Raw genomic sequence first — 17,167 nt, 5'->3', positions numbered from 1 at the left:
TTTCTTTGCGTGCTGGTGGAGACGTGGAGTCCATGATCTTCCTCTTGTGACAAGTCTTGGAGGGCATCGGCCAAGTTGGGCGGGGAGGGCCGTACCCCTAAGGCGCGGGCTCGAGTCTCCTTGTAAGCCCTCTTTTCCCTGTGGTCACGTACCTCGGTAAGCGCGGGCCCAATCTCAGTCCCCAGACCGTGTTGATCGAACTGGGTGTCCTCGGTTGCTTATCACTGTGCCGGTAAAACTACGCCATGCGTCTGTGGCTGGGCTCTGTTTTCAACAGTACGTGCTTTCCTTCCGTTTTTTTGTTTTTGTTTTTTGTTTTTGCCCTTTTAATTTTCTTCGAGTTTTTTTTTCTTTTTTTTCCTGCCCCCCCTCGGGGTGGTGTCTTGGTGTTGGGGGGCCTCTTGGGCTCCCCAGCCGCTCGGCGCCGTTTCTCACGCTGTCCTCAGAGGCTCTGGGTCCCGTGGGTGAGAGGGGCAGCTTCCCGTACCCCTCGTCGGGCGCCTCCGGATCACGCCGTCTTATTCAGGGCTGGGCACCTCCCAGTCCAGGCTCTGCCCCCTTCCAGAGCGGCTGCTCGGCTCCGGCCCCCCGCGCTGGGAGCTTGGCGGCCGGGATCGCCTCGGGAGTCCAAGCCGCACTCGTCCGCCCGCCAGCAGACTCCAGCCTCACCCGAGGCCCCCACTTACTGTGGCGGGGAAGGCCGCAGATCCGCCCTGGCGTCGGCGGACCAAGCTTGCTCTCCCGCACGCACCGATTTTGGGACGAGGGCTCGGTCACGCCCAGGAACCGTCCCCAGATCATCTGCCGACTCCAGGCATTAATTCGCCCGGGGGTGGCACGCTTATAAGTAAAAGTTAAAGCGGCCCCTCCGGAGCAAGGAGATTAAGCGTGCGCCATCTCCCGGCTGTTGGCCACGCCCCCAACATTTGATCATTCTAATGCTCTATTTTGTGGCAGTGTGGTCGAGCAGTAGGCTTATCAGAGGATAGTGTTAAGCATTTGTTGTACACACACAGACAATAAATGAGGAACAGCCACTCAAAGACTTAACTCCAGGCCAATAGTTTTTATATAGAAAAATATATTTTCTTAATTTATTTTAGAACCACAAGATTCAAGATTGGAAGTAAATACATATAGTGCAAGGTACTCCACACAGGTAAGTAAGGAACTTTGAATTAGAGCAGTATTACACACAGTTTTAGTTAAAATGGCAATAAGTTATATTAAAAGTGGACACTGTGCAAAAATCAACAGTTCCTGGGGGAGGTAAGTAAGGTTAAGTTTCTGAGGTAAGTAAAGCACTTATAAGTTCAGTTTCCTGGGCATAGGCAGCCCACTGTTGGGGGTTCAAGGCAACCCCAAAGTCACCGCACCAGCAACACAGTGCCGGTCAGGTGCAGAGGTCAAAGGAGGGCCCAAAACACATAGGCGCCTATGGAGAACAGGGGTGCTCCGGTTCCAGTCTGCCAACAGGTAAGTACCTGCTTCTTCGGAGGGCAGACCAGGGGGGTTTTGTAGGACACTGGGGGGGGACACAAGTAGGCACACAAAACACACCCTCAGTGGCACAGGGGCGGCCGGGTGCAGTGTGCTTAGCAGGCGTCAGGTTTTCAAAAGGAATCAATGGAGGGACCCGGGGGTCACTAGCGGTGTAGGCAGGGCACAAGGGGGCTTCTTGGGCCAGCCACCAACTGGACTAGGCAGAGGGTCGTCTGATGGTCACTCCTGCACTGGAGTTCAGTTCCTTCTGGTCCTGGGTGCTGCGGGTGCAGTGCTTGGTCCAGGTGTCGGGTTCCTTGTTCCAGGCAGTCGAGGTCAGGGGGAGCCTCTGGATCCTCTCTGCATGCATCGCTGTGGGGGTCCATGGGGGTTGTCTCACAAGGTCGCAGTCGCCTTGGAGTCCTCCCTGCAGTGTTGGTTCTCTGGAGCTCGAGCTGGGGGCGTCGGGTGCAGAGTGTGAAGTCTCACGCTTCCGGCGGGAAAAGTGAAGTCTTTGAAAGTTGCTGCTGTTTTTGAACAGTGCCGCTGTTCTCAGGAGTTTCTTGCTTCTTTGGGTTCAGGGCAGTCCTCTGAAGCTTCAGAGGTTGCTGGTCCCTGTCCGATGTGTCGCTATGCAGGTTCTTTGAGTCTGGAGACAGGCCGGTAGGGGCTGGGGCCAAGTCAATTGTTGTCTCCGTCGTCTCTGCAGGGCTTTCAGGTCAGCAGTCCTTCTTGTTGTAGGTTGCAGGAATCTGATTTCCTGGGCTCTGTGTCGCCCCTAAATACTAGATTTAGGGGTGTGTTTAGGTCAGGAGGGCAGTAGCCAATGGCTACTGTCCTGGAGGGTGGCTACACCCTTTTTGTGCCTCCTCCCTGAGGGGAGGGGGCACATCCCTAATCCTATTGGGGGAATCCTCCAATCTCAAGATGGAGAATTTCTAAAGGCAGGGGCCACCTCAATTCAGGACACCTTAGGGGCTGTCCTGACTGGTGGGTGGCTCCTCCTTGTTTTCCTCATTATCGCCTCCAACCTTGCCTCCAAAAGTGAGGGCAGTGGCCTGAGTGGTGGTCATCTCGACTAGCTGGGATGCCCTGGGGTGTTGTAACAAAAGGCATGAGCCTTTGAGGCTCACCGCCATGTGTTACAGTTCCTGCAGGGGGAGGTGAGAAGCGCCTTCACCCAGTACAGGCTTTATTCCTGGCCACAGAGTGACAAAGGCACTCTCCCCATGTGGCCAGAAACTCGTCTGGTTGTGGCAGGCTGGCAGAAACTGGTCAGCCTAGCACTAGGAGTCGGACTGGTATTCAGGGGGCATCTCCAAGATGCCCTCTGGGTGCATTTTACAATAAATTCCACACTATCATCAGTGTGCTTTTATTATGCTGAGAAGTTTGATACCAAACTTCCCAGATTTCAGTGTAGCCATTATGGAACTGTGGAGTTCGTGTTTGACCAACTCCCAGACCATATACTCTTTATGGCTACCCTGCAGTTACAATGTCTAATGTTTTGCTTAGACACTGTAGGGGCATAGTGCTCATGCACATATGCCCTCACCTGTGTTATAGTGCACCCAGCCTTAGGGCTGTAAGGCCTGCTAGAGGGGTGACTTACTTATGCCACAGGCAGTGGTTGGTGAGCATGGCACTCTGAGGGGAGTGCCATGTCGACTTTGTCTTTTCTCCCCACTACTACACACAAGCTTCAAGACAGTGTGCATGTACTGAGTGAGGGGTCCCTGAGGGGGGCATAATACATGCTGCAGACCTTAGGGATCTTCCCTGGACACAGGGCCCTTGGTACCAGGTGTACCTTTTACAAGGGACTTACCTGTGTGGCAGGGATGCGGCAATTATGGAAACAACGGTACAGTTTTAGGGAAAGAACACTGGTGGTGGGGCTTGGTTAGCAGGGTCCAGCACACTTCCAATCAAAGCTGGCATCAACACTAGGCAGAAAGTTGGGGGTGACCATGCCAACAGTGGCATTTTCCTACATCGCTTTTTGGGAACAGACTCTGGGAGAAACGATCTCTGAAGCGAAATTTCTTAAGCTCTGGCGAAACATTACCCAATTTAATGTCTTGGTGGGTTTACGAGAAGCGCATTGTAAACTTATCTATGATTGATGCAACCAACCTTAAATTATCTTTCAAGACACTTCAGGTTTTTGCTGGAGGGGATGCAAACTATTGGGAGATTTTTATCATATACGGTGGGATTGTTCAACTGTTCGACCGTTCTGGTTGTCAATTTTAGCCCAGATTAAAGACATTCTGTGATACTCAATTCCAGACTCCCCAGGGTTTGCCCTGTTGACTTTCGAGATGACTCCCTTAAAACGATTGGGGCCCACTAGAGAAGTACCTTTCATGAGGCTTACTGTTGTGTGCCTGCCCCACCTGTACCAAGGTGCTCTATCTATTTCAAGTTTAGTCGTGCCTCCCAGCTCCTCCCCCTTCGAGAATGATCCATTCTAGATCTTGCATCCTGGCACCTTCCCTACACACTGGGCATCAAGATATATTGTAAATGCTGGACTGTACTACCTCCATGCACGTTTCTTTATGGGTTTTTTTTTGGGGCGGGAGCAGTTAGGGGGTTTAAATGTTTGAGAAATGAGAGAACGTTAGAGACTACAATGTAATAATGACTTGTTTTGTACCTCCTTGGGGACGCCTTCTCTCTGTAGACACTATAAACCAGTTTAGCATTTCTGTTTGACAAATCGGTGTCTGAATTTGATAGCATTGTTGCACTTTGTAATTTGTGATAAACCAATAATGAAAGTTTGATATAAAAAAAAGGGATTATATTTTTCTAAATTTTGTGAAGAAACATTGTTTCTTTCGTATGTGTAATTTCTAAAATTATGCTTTCTCACATATTCGTGAGGTACACCCCAATCTAATCTGCTCCAGTCCATGCAAATCCACCCCACCTCACAACAATCCACCCTTGTCAGTCCACCCAACCCTCACCAATCCACCCCAATTCAATCCTTTGAACCCACTCCACTCCTCCCCACTCCAATCCAAAACAATCTGCCCCACTCCAATCCAAAACAATCTGCCCCACTCCAATCCAAAACAATCTGCATCGTTCCAATCCAAAACTGTCTGTCCCTCTCTAATCCAAATCAGTCCGGCCCATTCCAGTCCAAAACAATTGTCCCCACTCCGATCTGCCTACTCCAGTGTGCCCCACTCCAATCCAAAACAAACTGCCCCACTCTTATATGCCCAACACAATTTTCCCCACTCTGATATGCCCAACAGTTTGCCCCACTCCAATTTGCCCCATTCAAATCTGCCCCACTGCAGTCCACACCACTCCTATCCAAAACAATTGGCCCCACTCTGATATGCCCAGCCCAGTTTGCCCCACTCCAGTCGAAAGCAATCTGTTCCACTCCAGTCCAAAGCAATCTTTCCCACTCCAATACGACCCACTCCCGTCCACCTCAACTCAATCCAGCTCACCCACTCCATCCCAGTTCACCCCAATCCAGTCCACTCCACATAAATTCAGTCCACTTCACACACCACCCCACCCCAATCCATCCCACTTCACCCCACTCCAATCCAAAAGTTTTCCCCACTCAAATATACCCCACTCCAATCTACCCCACTACAATCCAGAACAGTCTGCCCCATTCCAATCCTACACAGTCTGGCCCACTCCAATCCAAAACATTCTGCTCCACTGCAGTCTGCCCCACTCCAATCCAGTTCATCTCACCCCAATCCAATCCACTAACTACATCCCAATTCAACCCACCCCAATCAACCCCACCCCACTCAAATCCAATCCACCCACGAAGCCAATTCATCCCAATGCAATCCACGCCATACCACCCTAATCCACCCCACTCAGTCCACCCCTTCCAGTACAAAACAATTTGCCCCACTCCAATCCAAAGCACTCTGCCACACTCCAATCCAGAACAATCTCCCTTAGCCCAATCTGCCCCACTCCAGTATGCCTAACTCATCCCAATTTGTCCAGTCCACTCCAGCCCAGGCCAGTCCAGTCCACTCCAGCCTAGTCCAGTCCACTCCAGCCTAGTCCAGTCCACTCCAGCCTAGTCCAGTCCACCTCACTCTAGTCCAGTCCACCTCACTCTAGTCCAGTCCACCTCACTCTAGTCCAGTCCACCTCATTGAAGTCCAATGCACCCCGCCGCAGTCCAATCAACCACACCACAGTACAACCCACCCTACCCTCCCCCACCCCAGTCCAATCCACCCCACCCCAATCCACCCCACCCCACTCCAGTCCAATCCACCCCACTCCAGTCCAATCCACCCCACTCCAGTCCAATCCACCCCACTCCCATCCACCCCACTCCACTCCCATCCAATCCACCCCACTCTGGTCTACTCCACACAAGTACCACCCACCTCACTCCAGCCCCTCACCCTACTCTGATCCAGGCCAGCCCACTCTGATCCAGGCCAGCCCACTCCACTCCAGGCCAACTGAACTCCAAGCCAACCCCACTCAGATCCATTCCACCCCATTGAACACTGGGAAAGTGCTGTTCACCTAACAGTCGCATTTCTTGAATGGTGGCACGGCAGCACCTTCCTGGCAAAACAGTGTAATTAATTCAGACCCAGAAGAAAAAGTTGCAGTAGTTTTATACTATGTTTTTCTCCAGAACTAAATATTGTATAGCATAAAATTGGAATTCCGATCTCCGCCTCACAGCAGTTAGTTTGGAATAAAAGCATTTTCAATTCAGGTGTTCCTGTACATAAAATGTGTTGATATTAACTTACTTGGTGGGGGTATTTTCCTGCTGGAATTACTCCCAGTGATGCATTAACTATGCAGGTACTTCAGTAGCAGGTCTGTTAAGCCATTGAGTTATTTTAGCATGTTATAATGTAAAAACATGAGCAACTGAAACTGAGACAGGTCATTTGTATTGCTTAAAATTCAAGTTCTGAAAAAAGCAGACCTACTGAACTAATTTCCTATTTTTTCATTTGAAAAAAATGGGTCTGAGTAAATTCCGCTGATTTGCCAGGAGGGTGTTGTCATGCCAACAGCCAAGAAATGTGACTGTTAGATGAACAGCACTTTCCCAGTGTTCATTACTGCTGAATTGATCAATGATAATATGTTTAACAAGCATTGGGAAAGCCAATAGTTCTCGTCTATACAAGAGCTATTGGCTTTCGCAATGTGGTTTTGCCATGTTGTACACCAATGTGACTGCTGTTCAGCCTGGCTTAAAGTTAGTGGCAGTGGAGTGGCGTAGAATGGAGTGGGGGATTAGAGTGTCGTAGAGTGGATTTATTTATGGCGGTTTCTTTTTCCAATTTTTAGAGAGCGGGGAGACTGCACAGTATGCATTAAGTGCTCATCCGTTTCTTACCTATGCCAGCTAGCTTGTTGTGTTATAAATGTACAGCTAATCTACCATGTATGATTTAGTTTACTATAGTTCTTTTTATTTATTTATGATGAACATTCAGCAGTATTGTATGTGCTCATGTGTGTCTGCAGTTTTACTTGTCTATATTTTGTTTTGTGTGTGTGTATATATCTTGCAATGTGGATTTATTAGTGGTGTGACAACTAGTAGTAGTGATGAGTTTGGTTGCCTAACGCCTTCCTCAAACAACCGCCAAACAAAGTGTAATAGTGATGGACATAAAAGAAATACATATCCTGGAAAGTGAGACGCTGCCTGCCAGTTTGTATTCATAGTCTTTCTTCAAAAATTGTAGTTCCATCAGCTTAAATCTATTTCGCAATAATGAGCTTAGAAAGGGATATTGTATTGAGTTCCTGGCAAAGTGATTTGCATCAGCATTACTATATACAATTCATATATTTATTTATTTGTGTGCATATAGTCCTTTCTGTGCCTGTCCTGCAACAGAAAAGAAACATGTGGCTATGTCAATGCTTGTGTTTTTATTTCATCTAGGTTGTGAGGGAGTTGAGCAATTACACAAACCAGTTTCGGATCTTGGCTCTCAGCGCTACTCCAGGAAGTGATGCAAAGGTAAACAGCTAAGTGGCTTACTCATACGGGAATCATATTGTTTACATTTTCGATTTGTTGATGTACCCTAGCTGTGTCTGAGATTCGCTAAATCATTTATGTACCAATAAAAAAAAAAACTTTTTAGCCTATATTTTTAAGTGTGTTCTCATAATCCATAAAATTTTTTGGTACTCTTAAAACAAGTTGTCTATTTTCAAAATAAATGTGAGGGACTTCATATTGTCAACTAGAAAACAAAAGGGGGCCTGATAAGTTCAAATAGAGGCCAGTCGTAGCAACTGAAAATACACACACACACACACACACTTTTTCAAGACTACATATATAAAATTAGCTATGGCTTGACACCCCCAGCCCGCCCCCACTCCCTCTCTGCTGGGAGCAGACAGGGGACTTTGTTGCCTGACAGTAACAAATAAAATACTTTAATTATGTCATACTTTTTTAGGCCTCTTTAAGTTATGCTTCCCTAGAATATCTGACCTTTGTCCCAAAAATTAAGCGAATCGTCGGGAAACCGGGACTGTCCGGGGAAATCCAGGACGTCTGGTCACCCTATAATGGATACCCCCAGATTAAAAGGCGATACCACGCAGAGAATTAGTAAATGTAGTTATGATCTAGTTGTATACTTTTATATACTATGTAATGGGAATAAAAACAAAATATTAAAACTGCTCAGTAGATCTATCCTTCTTCAGGTATTTAATAATTGTGCATTTTTAATGTCCATTGCCTCTACTGACCTGAAACAAGTTGCATTTGTAAATACTAAGGAAGTATCAAAAATATTGAAAGTTGTCTTTTATTCAAAACTGATCCAAAGCTTGATAATGGACTCTGAAAGGGAATTAGGCCCGCAAGGGATCAGAATAGTGTGCAGTGAGGAAATAAGTTCTGATAGAGGGACAGCCGTCCTTAATTATCAAGCAGGGCTAAGCAATGTTCAGTTTTATGCTCCACGTTTGAGCTGTCAGAGAGTTGCCAAGTGAAGAGTAGATTTCCATTCAGGTACCATCAACATTAGTGTCCTGCAAAGAAATAGTAAAAGAAAATAGTAAAAGTCTAGGCCACAATATTGATTTGTGCAATAGATTCTCCTGCGTTAAAAGCTAGCTTGTGGAAGATGCTTCATATGTTAGCACTATAGATTAGGAAATGGGTCTGCCAGATAACCTAGGGGTACTTCATGGAAAATACATGGGGTAAGGAGAATGATGGATAAGGTGGATTGGAACAAAATGGTGCAAGAAAATGTTGAAATTCGTTTACAGAAGACCTGGATATGTTGGAACACTCCGTGTTTAAATGGCTTCTTGCAGAATAGCTGTGAGGCACAACATAAAGCCCCGGGTTGTCCAACTGGGAGCCATTACTGCTAGTTTCTACAAAAATTGCCAAATGAATTTCAAGTGTAAAAACAAAATGTGAATGGCTGCAAGCAACGATATCATCTATTTATGCTTATACTGTTAAACATGAATGTTTACTAGTAGTAAATGTATATGTAGACTGGGTTGATAAGCAATCAAGCTAAGAGCAGATATCATGGTTCAAGGCTGTGTGCATTATGTGCATTAGCAATAATGTTCCAGTTATGATAATGTGGGATTTTAATATGTGTTTAAATCCAGTCTGGGCAGATTTAGCTCAGGCCAATGTGTTGGAGGCATACAATACACCACGGCCTTTGCAGAAAGTGACCAACAAGTTTTAGCAGAACTGGGATTAATATGTTTAAAAGGAAGTTGATTAGCCAGCCAGGAAAACCTTCCCCGCAGGAAATTTGCAAGGACCTTTGATTACATTTTTATTCATACATGGATTTATGATCTATCTTTCCAATTTTCAGATTTTGCAGGTAAGAGGGAGTGACCACTTGCCTTTATATACAGTGCTACATTTTGGTATCATGAATAGGGACCAAGTGTTGCCCTCAGGAATTGAATATCCAAGAAGGTTGATTACTTGTGTAAATGAATTGCAGATTGCTCCATTAGCTATGTTGCAGTTGACAGTAGATGCAGGAAATATCAATGCTGAAAGTTAATATATACTGGCGTGGTGTAATAAGGTGGTAACAGAGGTGGCTTAATACCTGATGGTCTCTTTAAAGAAGAAAACCTAATACTTAAGATCAATAGAGTATAAGCTGCAGAGTATAGGCTGGTTCAATTTGCAGAGTTGAGATCTGAAAAAATATTTAAGAAAACTGAATAAATATAAAGTGTAGAAACACATCCTGAAAGGGAAGCAATTGTTCAGAAAACAAATGTAGCATATACCAAATTATTTGAAGAAAGGGAGTATTACGAAGCAAATTGGAACAGAATACTCGCTATAATAGCATTTAAGGATATGAAGAAATTTTGGAAGCTTGTCAAGGAAGGGGGGGATAAAAATAAACATGTTTTGAGTCTTAATAGCACAAAAGATTTCTGGGTTGATTATTTGACTGAGTTGTATTCAGCCAAAAATGAGGTAGGTATTGGTGATAGGGTTGAACCAGATGACGATCCTTTATATTATATCTCCCTGTTTGCAAGACAATAATAGGTGTAAATTTGATTAGAACTGCGGGTCCAGACAGTGTTCCCGCATTTATAGTTAAATCCAACTCAGACTGGTGGGCCAGCTTTTTTCATATCACCTTTAATGGTTTTCATGAAGAAGGTGAAATTTCCTGAGAGTTGGAAAGGTGCCATAATTAAACCAATTTTTAAGAAAAGTGATACATTCCCCAAAAATTATCGTCAAATAAGTCTAGTTGATGTAGGAGTTAATATATTTGCCAAACAAATCCTCCTTTATTCAAAAGATTTGTTTTAGGATAACCGCTTAATTCTATTTGAACTAGGTGGTCTTAAAGGATAGACATTCTACTATAAATCATTGTTTTAGCCTTTACGGCTTGGGCCAAAAAACTTTAGAAACCAGAGGGAACCTGTTTTGTTGTTATGTTGATTTTTGTTCCAATTTCGATCTAGTTAATAGGAACATACTTTTGCAAAAATTGGCAGGGATGGGCATTTCTAAGTGCCTCCTTACGATGTTGAATGAATTACATCATGGCAATTGGGCAAGCATGGAGCTGAACACTTATGGGGCCATTTCACCGACAATTCCAGTACACAATGGTCTTTGGCAGGGTTGTATTTTGGTGCTCACATTGTTTGCACTGTATTTGGCAGATTTACCCGCTTGTTTAACTATGTTGCACACCTTTTCCCTAAGGATAAGTGGGGATCATAAATTGGATTTATTATATGCCGACAACCTTGTTATTTTAGATGTGACCCAGGTGGGTCTGCCAAGAAAATTGCATCCTTGGAATAAGTATTGCAGGGTAAATGACATAATAACATACAATGGCAAAACACATGTTTTAGTTCATGGGAGAAAAAAGCCAAACATAAGTAGAACATCAGGAATTTGTTGGTAGAAGAGTTCCATTCATACAAATACTTGTCTGATGTTTTCGGTCAGATGCTATAAACTATTGTATGATAGCAATCTTTAGATGTTGCCAGTTCAATAGGTAGGTATTTTGCAGCTTTGAGCAAGTGGAATAAGTTGGGCAAACGAATGCTCGTTAAGAATGTGAATTTTAATGTTGACATTTATTTGCAGATTTCTGGGTGACTGTTAAAAGCACAGTTTTTATTGATTTTTATTTCTAAGGTTATTACGATTTTTATAATCATAATAACTTTGTATTTTATGCATGTATCATGTATTTTAACTGTGATTTTGACTTGGGTAGTTTAGCAAAGTTATATTGACTATAAATGTATGTATGAATAGATTTTGGTTTAAGGTCTAAATAAACTTGATATTTTCAACTTTAAAAATATAAAAAGCTCTTCTTTAAACAGGTTAACAGTATTCTATATTACGGACTACAATGTATATATCCAAAGAATCCTTACTTATTAAAGCCTAAAATATAGAAAGACAATGTAATTGTGTAAAGCAAGCACATGTAATTCCAGAGTGGTCATGAAGGTAGGAGAGCTCATGCAATGCTAAAGAAAATTGTTGTGTTGTCTAAAACATGCATTTTCTGACTATATAACATTGATGTAACAAAGTTCTTGTAGGAGTAACTGCAGTCAACATTAGTATGTGCTGCAGTTCCAAGCTATGCTTAATACGTGGGACTTTTCCCAAAAATCAATGCATCACCAGCTATATTGCCGCCAAATAAGCTTGACTTCTGTTAGACCAAAATACTTAATTGTAGTTTTTAAGGTCAAATGCTCTTTTAGAGGCAGCCAAATGCAAAAGTATGCTATTTCACAAATAAAACATGAAGTCCCAATTCTTGAAGGTTTTTGGACAGAAAAAAACATTAGCCCATGCTAAATTCAATTATTGATTAATACTCGGAAACTTTGGACTTTTAACCTGTCAAATGTAATTTGCGTATACCTAAATTCTGAGAGTAAGGTGCAACTTGCACATGAACAATTCTAGGCATAGGGAGTGATTTGTGGACAATCTTGGCGCATTAATCTGTAAAATATGTGAAGATCCCAAACTTGTAGAAATAGAGCATTGTAAAAGATTGAATTGAATGAAGTGAGCGCCATAAGTGGGATTGAGGATGTACAGGCAAAGGCACATCTGTGATATTAGCGATTTTGAAAAGTCATTTTTGATCCTGCCCCTTGGTTATGTGTACTCAGTAGAGAAGGACAATTAACTTACCCTCGGTAACGCCTTATCTGATAGAGACTTTGGGAAAGGCCATGTGCCAAACTCCCGTGGTCCGCTTACTGCAAGTGCAGTCCCCCTCCGGCGGGCTCCAAGAGTTTCCTGTTGGGTCAGCGGGAAACTTCTTACAACATTGATGCTGGCTCATAATTGAGCTGGCAGCAATACTGTAGTGTATAGGGTGCACGAGCACCCGTCGCAATTTTCACTGGCTGCAAAGCAAACAGTGAAAACCGCGACGTGGCTGACCACCCTGCACCCCGTCATCTCCAGCCTTTAAAAGGTGGGGCTACTGCCATGTAATTGCCGGTGGAGAAGGGACTCGTAGGACCGGCAGCACCGCCAGACCGATGAAAAGTCATGATCTGGCGGTGCTGGAGCACCGACCATGGGACGGCCGCCACGTCGTAATGTGGCTGCCTGACCGCCACATGGAAGATTTTCTTGAGCAGTACCGCTTCGCGACGGTAGGTGGCATTTATCGCCTCTACTTCCGTCATATCGCTTTTTGGAATTGATGTAGTGGATCCTGTATAGGCGCAACACAGGAGCTCTATTGTCAGTTTCTTTTCATGACTTTCCACACCTGGAATGCGGAGCCGTGAAGAACACTGACCACAGGTATGTGACAACTAGGGCCCTGAAAGGGTCGTCCTTATCCCTAGAAATCTGTTTGTAGAGTTGGGAGGATGGGTAGGTCAGTAATGAATCTGCATCTACATCTAGATTGAGTCCCTACCAGATGAGGCATTATCCAAGGTATTTAACTTGTCCATCTGATAGAGCTTTCTAGCTGCAAATTCCTTAACTGTGAATGGATACCCAGCGATACCATCCCCAGAGGAGTGTCTGTGAACCAATTTCAAACGAGAAAGTCTTACAGGACCGAACATGCAAAGTGCCCTGACTGTCCAGACAGTAATGTGTGGTAAGCATGTGCAGAGATGCCCACTTTGCTGCCTGACAGATGTCCAGGAGTGGTTGTAGCTTTAGGTCTGGTGGAATGAGCATGCACACCTTCAGAATGCTGCTTCTTGGCCAGTGCATAGCAAATCTTGATGCAGAGCATGACCCGTGAGATGGTTCGCTTCCGCACCGCTGGACCTTTCTTTGCACCCTCATACCCCATGGAGAGTTGGTCGTCCAGCCAGAACTCACAAGTACAATCAAGGTAGAATGCCAATGCTCTTATTGGGCCCAGGCGGTAAAGTCTTGCCTCTTCCTTAGAAAGATGAGGGGGGTGAACAAAAAGTAGGGAGGGTGATAGACTGTCTTACATGAAAAGGTCCAAACACTTTTGACAGAAAAGAGACCCTTCTGCGAAGCACCAGTTTGTCAGGATATATAGAGAGGTAGGGCGGCTTAGATGAAAAGGCCTGCAGCTCACACACTCTGCAGTCAGATATAATTGCCACAAGGAAGGCTGTTTTCAGTGTGAGGAGCCTGACTGGACAGTTGTGGAGGGCCTCAATAGAAACGCACATCAAGAAAGTCAGAACCAAATTAAGATCCCACTAAGGCATAATGGAGAGGGAGAGAACATATGAGTAATGTGCTTGAGGAGCCTATGTACAATAGGAGACTTAAACAAGGATGGTTGATCAGGCAATCTCAATAAAGCAAAAATGACAGGCAGGTGGCCCTTAAGAGTGCCCAAGTCAGGACTCTGCTGGGCAAGAGAAAGAATGAAAAGGAAAACCTCAGAGAGAGGAGTATAAAGGGGATCAACAGATTTGTCTGCACACCATGCCACAAATTTCTTCCAACAGCAGGCGTATTCCATCTTGATTGGAGGGGCGCCTGGATGCCAAGGTGACGTTACATATTTTGGGAGGAAGGGCAAAAGCTGCTGTCACCTCTCAGTCTCCACGCAAGAAGATGGAAAGTGGAGAGGTTTGATTGAAGAGCCCTCTCCTGCTGCTGCGACAGAAGATTCTCTTGAAGGGGCAGTCTGATTGCATCCCGCATAGCTACGTTTCCTGTCTGTACAGGTGCCAGATGGGCCCTGGGGCAGGAGGTTGGCACCTTCCTCTGAGGAAGGCCAGATCTTCATACTAAAGACGGCAGATGTCTTTGAAGCTCCCTGCCTTGGAATGCAGATCATCCAGTGGGGAGGGATATTCCACACCCCAGCCTGGACAGGCTTTATTTTCTGACCTCCAGAGAGTGAAGGCTCTCAACATGGGGGAGTCAGATTCATGTCTCTTGGTGGCAGACTGGCCAGAACTGGTCATTGAGCTCACCAGCGGTTGGTAGGTTTTTCAGGGGGCTCCTATGAGGTGCCCTCTTGATGCATGTATTAATAACGCCATCACTGGAATCAATGAGGGTTTATTAATGTGAGATGTTTGATACCAAATGTTCCTATCTTCAGAGAAGCCTTCATGTAGCTGAGGAACTCGTTTTGACCAGTGTCCAGCACATGTATTTAAAATGGATTCACTTTTCACTTACTATGTCGAAGAATCAACAAAGGCTTAGCAGGGGCATATCTGCTCTTGCGGTTATACCCACACATGTAATATAATGCACCCTACCATATGGCTGTAAGGCCTGCTGTAGGTGTGACTTACAGATATTACATGAAGTGTTTAGGGGACATGGCACACAGTCTGTGTGTCATGTCATGTTTTTAATGTTGGGAGCACCTTGTCAGGCAGCCTGCAATGGCAGTATGACATGAGGTTGGTGCTGGGTCCCTTAGAGTGGCACAAGTTGGGCTGCAACTCTCAGGGATCCTCTGCAGCATGTATGCCCTAGATTGTAGAGGTACCACTTACTAGGGACTTACAAAAGTGCTACAGGGCCTGGTCACTTGGGACTAAGGCCCTCATTCTGACCTTGGCGGGCGGCGGAGGCCGCCCGCCAAAGTCCCGCCGGTAGAATACCGCTGCGCGGTCAAAAGACCGCTGCGGTTATTCTGAGTTTCCCGCTGGGCTGGCGGGCGACCGCCAGAAGGCCGCCCGCCAGCCCAGCGGGAAACACCCTTCCATGAGGATGCCGGCTCCGAATGGAGCCGGCGGAGTGGAAGGGGTGCGACGGGTGCAGTTGCACCCGTCGCGATTTTCAGTGTCTGCATGGCAGACACTGAAAATCTTTGTGGGGCCCTGTTACGGGGGCCCCACGACACCCCATACCGCCATCCTCTTCCTGGCGGCCAAAACCGCCAGGAACAGGATGGCGGTATGGGGCTCGGAATCCCCATGGCGGCGCAGCAAGCTGCGCCGCCATGGAGGTTTCCCCGCCGGTTCTCCGTTTTCTGACCGCGGCTGTACCGCCGCGGTCAGAATGCCCAAGGGAGCACCGCCAGCCTGTTGGCGGTGCTCCCGTGGTCGTTGGCCCTGGCGGTTTTTACCGCCAGGGTCAGAATGACCCCCTAAGTCTGCTTTGGAAAAGGAACACTGGCACTGTGGACCTTGTTAGCAGGAACCCAGTGCACTTCAGTCACAGTTGCACCAAAAACTAGGCAAAAGGTTTGTGTGTGTTTACTGCAATCAGAACCCAGCTTCCTAAAAGGTGTTGAGTGAGAGCAGGCTCGTAAAATGTAATGTAAAACTGCTGACTGCGTGTTCTCGGCAGAGGCGAACACATCTAACCAACGCTCTCCCCACTGCTGAAAAATACCTTACACCACTTGAGATGCCATTAGTGTTTTGCTGGGTGTGTGCGGCTGAGTTTATCTGCTCTGGCGTTCGGAGAGCCCACCAACTGTGGAACCACCAGGGACCGTCCAGAGGTGCAAAACCTCTGGAACAAATGGTCCACAAGCCCCCCTGCCCCACCAAATAAGTTGCAGTTCCACATGGAGGTGATGTTGTCATTGAACACTTGCACCAGCCTTCCCTTGATAGAAGTAAGAAAGCTCCAGCAGATTGATGTTGAGCGTGGATTCCGCCGGAGACCAGATTCCTCTGTTCTCCACCTCTCCCAGATGGTTGTCCCATCACAGGAGTGACGCATCTGTCCCTACTATCGGATCTGGTTGAGTAAGGGAGAGGGATCTGCCTCTGACTCAAAAGCAGTTTGATATCTACCACTACAGATCTTTCGCAGTTCCCTCAGAGATTTGGACCATGTTGGAGAGATTCCCATGAGGCTGCGCCCACTGGAACTTCAGTTCCCACTGTAGGCCATGAGTCCCAACAGCCTCAGTCATTCTCCCCCAAATCCAGGTTAGGAGCCGAACATCGGTACCATAGCCTGAATATCCTGGACTCACTGCTCAGGAGGATAAGACCAAAACTGCACCGTTTCCAGACAACTCCGATTAAAGGGAGCATCTGTGTGGGATTCAGGTGTGACTTATGCACATCTATAGTGGATCCCAGTGAATGCAGGATGGTATGTGTAGTCTGGAGGTGGGAGACAACCGTTAACTTGCCGTTAACAGCCAGTCATTGAGGTAGGGGAAGACCTACAGCCCTGATCGCCACAGATGAGCTGCCATCACCTTGATGAACACCTTAGGGGCTCTGGTAAGACCAAAGAGGAGCACTGTGAACTGAAAGTGCACATGGCCTACCGTGAACCACAGATAATGTCTACGGGCAGGCCAGATGGCAACATAGAAATAAGCGCCCTGCAAGTCCAACCATACCATCCAATCTCCTGGATCCAAGGCCGACGAGACATGAGTTAATGTGAGCATTTTGAACTTCTCCTTATTGAGTAAGAGTTTGAGGGCTCGGAGGTCTAAAATAGTGCGAACACCCTTGTTGTTTTTGGGGATCAGAAAGTAGTAGGAATAACAAACACAGCCTACTTCTGACACAAGAAACCTCTCTATGGCTCCCTTGTTCTGGAGAGCCACAACTGCCTCGCAGGGTAGGGACAGACGATCCTATGTGATCCGGATGTGAGATGGTGACATGGAGGTAGGATGGTGACATGGAGGTAGGGGTAGTCTTGAAGGGGAGGGAATAGCCCCTTTGGACGATCTGCAGA

At 46.1% G+C, this 17,167-nt stretch overlaps 1 protein-coding gene across 2 annotated transcripts in view; it reads left to right on the top strand.

The window, feature by feature from the left end:
• Positions 1 to 17,167, top strand: part of FANCM (FA complementation group M) — a 666,273-nt gene that overhangs the window by 114,230 nt on the left and 534,876 nt on the right. For both annotated transcript variants that reach the window (XM_069208717.1, XM_069208718.1), the window contains exon 4: positions 7,427 to 7,504. In XM_069208717.1, the coding sequence (XP_069064818.1) occupies positions 7,427 to 7,504 (78 nt within the window). The remainder of the gene's footprint in view (positions 1 to 7,426; positions 7,505 to 17,167) is intronic.

This window comes from Pleurodeles waltl, chromosome 9 (genome assembly GCF_031143425.1).
Source record: "Pleurodeles waltl isolate 20211129_DDA chromosome 9, aPleWal1.hap1.20221129, whole genome shotgun sequence".
In the NCBI taxonomy this organism is placed as follows: domain Eukaryota; kingdom Metazoa; phylum Chordata; class Amphibia; order Caudata; family Salamandridae; genus Pleurodeles; species Pleurodeles waltl.
This window is presented reverse-complemented; position numbering and strand designations above follow the sequence as displayed.